The 6,857-nt window shown below is 50.7% G+C and overlaps 1 protein-coding gene across 4 annotated transcripts in view; it reads right to left on the bottom strand.

Annotated features, from left to right (window-relative positions):
* Positions 1 to 6,857, bottom strand: part of RGS3 (regulator of G protein signaling 3) — a 113,741-nt gene that overhangs the window by 97,728 nt on the left and 9,156 nt on the right. For all 4 annotated transcript variants that reach the window (XM_006096292.3, XM_023760099.1, XM_014462228.2 and 1 more), the window contains exons 2-5: positions 6,277 to 6,327; positions 3,592 to 3,650; positions 2,539 to 2,633; positions 1,483 to 1,551 (exon numbers count right to left, since the gene is read on the bottom strand). In XM_006096292.3, the coding sequence (XP_006096354.1) occupies positions 1,483 to 1,551; positions 2,539 to 2,633; positions 3,592 to 3,650; positions 6,277 to 6,327 (274 nt within the window). The remainder of the gene's footprint in view (positions 1 to 1,482; positions 1,552 to 2,538; positions 2,634 to 3,591; positions 3,651 to 6,276; positions 6,328 to 6,857) is intronic.

Raw genomic sequence — 6,857 nt, 5'->3', positions numbered from 1 at the left:
CCTGGCTCTACTGTTCAATGGCTGTATGTTACTTCCTTCTTAGCTTCAGTCTCCTCTTCTGAACACTTAAGATAAAAAATGTACTCCCTTTAGAGTCGTTTTATGAATTAAATGAGGTAATACACTATTAACACCTGTCTTGTGGTCAACACCCAGTAAATGGTTGCTCCTATCTTCAAGGTGACGTCCTCCACCTCACCCACACCCCCAAGTCTCTATCAGTGATCCTCTGGGGAGCAGGATGGTCTCTGATCAACCCCATGTCTCCCCAGAACCTATGACAATGTTGCCACATTGGTCCCCAGGAAATGGCAGCTCAATGAAGGAGGCCTACAGCACCATGAGCTCCATCCCATGACTTAAAAAAATAGGTGCTCTATTAAAAGACAAATCCTTCCTTATGAAGGTTGAATAAGGCTCAACTTTAGAAAGCATACTAGCTATAAAATTTAGGGTACTAAAAAGGATTCAACCTGAAAATAGGTTCTGGGCCTCAGAAGGTGAGTTGAGCTCATTTTCATTCACCTAGACCCTCTTTTGGTCACCATTTGGTTCTATGATTGTTTGGCAAATGTTACTGGCCACAGGGTCTCCCAGATTTCTTAGGCTGCACCAGGTGAATGAGCCCCTGCCACTCCCGGTCGGCCATGACCATCAGTCGAGTGCTCTCACCCCCTTTCCTCCACAGCGATCCTCACCCTCCTGTACCCAGAACTCCTCCCCTGCTCCATACTAAACGCTATCACTAATGACTGGCCTCAAGCGTCCTGCAAGATCAGCCTGTTTGGAGTCTCCTACACAAAATTTCCGCATCTCCTAAACTGGCCTCCGCATGGCAGCCTGAGCCCACCACGCATATTCCTGCCTCCTTGCCTTTGCTCATGCTGTGCCCCTGCCTGGAATACCCTTTCCAACCTTCTCTCCTTGTCCTATTCTTGATCTCTGCCCCAAGTTCAAAATCCCCCTTTCTGCATGAAGGCTTCCTTGACCACCTCAGCCTACAATGAACTCTCCCTCTGCCCACATTGACTGTCCTATTACTCATTTCATTCTTTTATTCATTGAACCAATAGTCACTAGACTTCTGTATGCCAGGCACGTGGTACAGTGAGTGCGTAAAAGAGAAATGGGCCCATTTTTCATGGAGCTTCTACTCCTGTGGGACCGAGCCTGTGCATGCTGTCACTGTAATTTGTCTCCTGGTGTCCCTTACTGAAAGGAGGTGTCTTGAGAGCAGAAAGTAGGCAGGTTGGCATCCCTGGAGGCCAACACAGTGTCTTGCTGATACCGAGGGCACAGCAAATGCTCTCTGATAACACGATCCTTGGCGTCACCTGGAGTGACGGGGACTTGGTGGTCCAGTTAGCTTTGCCACTGCTATTCACTCATCCATTAGCTGAGCCCCTGTTGTATGCTGGCCACCTGGCTGCCACCCACAGGCCCAGAGCAGGCTCTCTCCTCCAGCTCGGCAGTTCCCCTCACCTGGAGTCACCTGCCCTGTTCCACACCGCGACCAGGAGGCGCTTCTGTTCGTCTTCCTCTTGGACAGGACTGCAAAGCAAAGCAGAAGGCCAGAGTGTTTGCAGAGTGGAGCTCCAGACCAGACCCCATGGAGTCCAACACAATTGCAAAATTTGGCAATAACTTACACCTCCAACATGAGGAGCTGTTTGAAAAACTCAAGCACAGATAGTGTGTATTGACATACATAAAAGAGTTTGCATTATGTTATTAAGGACAGAAGAGAGGTTCCCACATAATATTATAGAACAATTCAATTTTTATAAACACACACACACACACACACACACACAGACATACGCCCCCTCCCCACAAATTCAAACATCTGAAAAGAAATAAATCAAGACCTATCAGTGAGTAGAAGGGCTGGAAGGATTTTTCTCTTTTCTCCTTTTTGTTTATCTATAATTGCTACTTTTCTATAATAAGCAAAATTACCTTGTGACATTTGAAAAACACAAAAATATTATTAATTTGCACTAACAGAAAAATCCAAAATGTCTGTTATCTTCCCATTGGCTACCGAGTCCAGGCATCGAGGAAAGAAATAATAGCGACAACACTCAGTGTTACTGTCTCATGTACACCTCAGCTTTCTCAGGTTGGCACTATTATTGGCCCCATTTTACAAATAAGGAAGCCAGGGCTCAGAGAGGTTAGCAAGTTTTTCAAGGAGGGGGGTAGGCAAAACATCCCTCAGCTCGGAAAATTCCTTCTGCTAACGGAGAAAGCTTGGCCCGCGGCACAGTGGGAAGTCGCCTTCTCCTCAGGGGCTGCCAGTCTCGGGCTGGGCATTTGAATTATGAGAACCAGCCAAGGGAGACCTTATCACCGAGGACCTCACGGCCGGGCCAGGTGCCAGGGATGCAAGGACACAGGGAATGAGAAAACAAAGACATCCTTTAGAAGTCACTGTTTTTCTGCTGAGATCTCGTTCTAGATTTGGCAGACAGAGCCGTTTCCAGATAAGCACTCCTTCCCGCTCCCGTCGAGGGCCCGGCGGCACCAGATTCTTACAAGAAGAAGTGCTCGTGGAAGACGGGGTCTCTGGAGTCCGGAACGGTCTGTGTCTTCTGGCAGCACAGCCCCTGGTCTTCGGGGATCAAAGAAATCTTGAATTGGAGAAAAGGAAGCATTAGGTGATTACCTGTGGCCATATCGTTGCCTAAGCCCAGAGGCTGACTCTGCACATCTGCAGTCGAAGGCTTCCCAGCGTCCTTCTCACCAGCCTCTGCAGAGGACGCCCCAGGCCAGCGGTGGAATCAGACACCTCTGATTCCAGGGCCCCATCGTGGGTGGTAGCAAGAAGGCAGCCAGAGGCCCAGCCAAAGATGGGGGACAACTGGACCATCTCTGCTCTTCCTCCAAGCAGAGAGGTTGCCCCCAAAGCACAGGCTTCCTCTCTCCTAAGTTCCCAGCAGCGGCTGAGTTCTCCCTTCCCAAGAGGCTCCAGGTTACTCTGCCAAGGCCCCCAATCCATGCTCTCACCCTAATGCGTTCACCCCCTGCCTCGGGCTCCCACCCTGCTCCTGACCGAGTCCTTGCCCACAGGGACCTCTGACCAGCGTGGCATCGAGGCTGCCACCTTCTGGGAGGCATCTGGCCTTTGGCTCTGGCTAGTCGTTCCCCCACCCCATGGGGCCTCTGTCTCGTTGCAAGAGCCCCACGCGGACAGACCTACCAGCCCTCAGAGGCACTCCCTCCACTCCACCACCCAGATCTGGCCATCCTGCCTCCGGTTCGGGGGAGGAGAGGGCTTGAGATCACCTGTGGATTTCTGCCATCCACATGCTCACTGCGCTCACCTGTGTGGGTGACCAAGGTCACCCTGAAGATTCTCACTCTTGCAGGACGCCCTAGGGACCAAGCCAGGCTAAGGGAAGAGGTCTATCCTAGCTCAGGGCTTCACCCCTGAGCAAAATAAATGCCTACTGACCAAATGAGGCGGCAGTCACTGTTACCTCAAATGGCCCCAGGCCCACAGATGTGCCGGGACCTTGAGACTCAGTCCGGTAGCATGGCCCCTCACCACCCCCAGCCCCATCCACACCCGCCCCGACCTCCATTTACCTTCACATAGGGATCACAGATGCCAGGCGCTTTGCTCATCAGACCTTTGCCTTCCATGACTAAACAGAGAATTAAAATGTCGGAGTGGGTGAGTGGGAAAGATTACTACCAGGCCCTTAATGCATAGAACCACCATTGGATATTAACCCCTCTCTGGCCTAGTCCACTCCCACCATCTCGCACCCTCAGGCAGCACCCCCAGAGAGGCAGTAGAGGGTGCATTCAATCCCCTGATTCTGACAGCTGGAAGGGAACAAAATTTATTGAGTCCAACCCTCATTGAAAGGGGAAGATGGGGCTGTGAGGGGGGCCCACGGACAGCAAGAAACGTGTTCAAAATCACAGAGCAATGGGGTGACAGATCCATGTTTCTTAATTCCTAGGCCAGTGGTTCCTTCCACCACACAAGACTGTGTCCTGGGAACGGAGGGGCTACGCTGGAGAGTACACTGCACAGTGATCTGTGCTGTGGCTGACGAACAGTATAGCACAACAGGCAAAAGTCTGGGTCCAGAGGGAGGCAGGCCTGAGGATGACCCCAGCCTGGCCACTTACTAGCCATGTCAGCCCAAGCAAGTAACTTCACCTCGCTAAGAATGAACTCGCCATTTTTAAAATGGGTTTGTGATACTACTACTCACTTTACAGGGTAGTTGTGCTGATTAAATGAAATAATGTGTCAAAAGTGGTTAATAGAACACCTGGCAAATACGGAACTGCTCACACAATGTTTGTTGAAGAAAAGAATAATAAATAGAGGCAAGGGATCGTGGAGGTGGGGTTCGGGTCTGGGTATGAAAGCAAGCATGGCCCATTGGCCTGAGGTCTGCAGAAATCTGACAGCAGACCCGACAGAAGCTGCGTCTCTTTTCTGTTTTTTTCTGTGTTCGGTTTTGATTGAGGCCTGGGGTTTGGCTCAGATGAAGCTCCCGTAGCCTGAGGCCTGAGGCCTGGGAAACCAAAGGAGAGAGGGGAACAGGCTGGACGGGATGAAGGCCTGAGGCTGGGGTGAAGCCAAAGCAAACTGTGCAGGACAAATGAAGCGGTGGAGGCCAACACGCATTCTGCAAAAACTGTTTGCACAGCTGGAGTCAGGCTCTGGCGGGCAAAGAACCCCCCTCTGCTGGTCCTTGGGAACTTCACCTTGGGCCCCCCAAGGCCAAGACCCCAGGATCCCAGGCGCCTGCTGGTCTGTGCTTCCTGGTATCCTAGTTACTGTTCCTGCATGCATCCTTCCCCTCAAGGGTGTGGTCCCTGAGGGAGGATGCAGGCTGGATGAGCTCTGGGTCACTCTGGCTCTCAGGGGATGCAATCCCAAACTGGAGAAGAAGAAACACCCCGGACAGACCAAGGTGACACAGTGTAGTCAGGGCTGTGATGAGGACATAGAGGAGGAAGCCACAAACAGCCCAGGAGGTGGTTCCTCCCTGAGTCTTAATGATGGTGAAGGCAGGCATAGGTCTTGCAAAATCAGAGGAAGAGAGAGTTATTTTTCTTTCTTTTTTAAAAATTTATTTTTTTTATTAAATTTATTGGGGTGACATTGGTTAATATAGGTTTCAGGGATACAATTCTATAGAGAGTTATTTTTCTAAAGGAGTTCAAAAAGAAGGCAGGCTATTCCAGACACAAGGAACAGAGGGTGCAAAGGCACAGAGCATTAGAAAGCATGGTGCGTTCAAGGGAATGTCACGTCACTGCACAGAAAAGGGGGTGGAGGGTGGCTTTAGCAGCAGGAGCCAGGGAAACTGGAGAGAGAGGCAGGGCCTGCTGGGCCAAACAGCAGAGTCCAAGCAAAGGGTATCATAACAGAAGCTCAATTACTATTTGTGTGCTGGATGGAAGGATGAACAAAGAGATAAATGGGCAGGTGAAGTGTAAAATCCTCTGGGTGGTGCATAAGACCTTCATCCCCTGGCCCTGGCTCACTCACTCCTCTACCCGATCCTGTTCCATGCCCCAGTCACATTAGACAGTCCTCCCAATGCATCGTATTCTCACTGATCTCTTTGCACTTGCTGCTGCCCCTGCATCAAATGCCCGGCCTGCCTGCTCCCTTCTGCCTGGCTTAGTCCTGTTCTTCCTTCAGGATAAAGTGTGGGCATCACCCCCATTGTCAAGTCTTCCCTGCCATCCTATTAGCACCGCCTACCCAGGAATAGGTGCTTCCCTTTGGTGCCCCACCCCTAGCACAGAACCAACGCTCAATGATAGTTTTTGGAATTCGTGGCTTTCTATCTGATTGAGCAAACACTAAAATACAGCTTACATACGGGGCACTGTCCCAAGCGCTTTACTCATATTAACTCCTTCAATCCCCACAACAGCCGACAAGAGAGGTACTATTATTGCTGCCATTTGACACATGAGAAAACTGAGCTTGCTTAAGGTCACTCAGCAGAGCGGGAGGCTGGGGACGCCCTTCTGTGGCCCTGCTCCACTGGGGCCCAGGGTGATGTTGAGGTGCCCAGAAGCAGCTCCAGCCGGCCAGTGTGTGAGCTCCATCACATCCAGGGAAGGACCAGGGAAGGGTCTCTAGAACGAGTCCTGAGTGAATACCCACTTTTTTTCAATGGACGCACGGAAGGACACTATACGAAGATGAGAAAAGATGCCTTGGCCCATAGTAACACCTCCTCCAGGCACACCCCTTCCCCGGTGGACCGGGCATGTACCCATACTCACTGTGGAGCAGCAGAACCCGGTCCTGGGCATCAATGGACAGCTTCAGCTGACCTAAGGGCATAACAACAGAAACAACGTCACCTTGTCTCCTTACTGGGTGAAAAGTGGAGGAACAGTGACGGGAACCGTCTTTTGTTCACGTGAAGGGATTCAAACATCCGCACAGTCTCTGGGTTGTAAGGGCGCTCAGAAGCCCCCCCCCTCCCGTCCTCACCCCGCCCCCCGTCCTCACCCCCCCCCCCCGGTTCGGAGATAGCCATATAAAAGAGTAACATAAGAAAGATATAGGCATTGATGTGAGATCTTTCTATAAAACAGAATTTATCGATGTGCAGGAATGGTATAAATAGATGGCAGAATAGCGAGATGTATAGTCCCATAGAAAGGAGAATCGTACAGAAGCTACGTATATAGGTACTAAAGCATGAGACGTAACCAGAGCATCTGAGATGGACATGTATAGAAAATCTAGCATGTGTGTGTAACGAGTGGCTGCAGCGTAACGACAGAGAAACGAAGTCATAGCTATGACATTGCGATGTTAATACGATGATTAGAGAATATACGCATGTATGAGCAAG

Source organism: Myotis lucifugus, unplaced genomic scaffold (assembly GCF_000147115.1).
Source record: "Myotis lucifugus unplaced genomic scaffold, Myoluc2.0 scaffold_173, whole genome shotgun sequence".
In the NCBI taxonomy this organism is placed as follows: domain Eukaryota; kingdom Metazoa; phylum Chordata; class Mammalia; order Chiroptera; family Vespertilionidae; genus Myotis; species Myotis lucifugus.
Note: the sequence above shows the minus strand (reverse complement) of the source record. Positions and strands in the feature narration are given on the sequence as shown.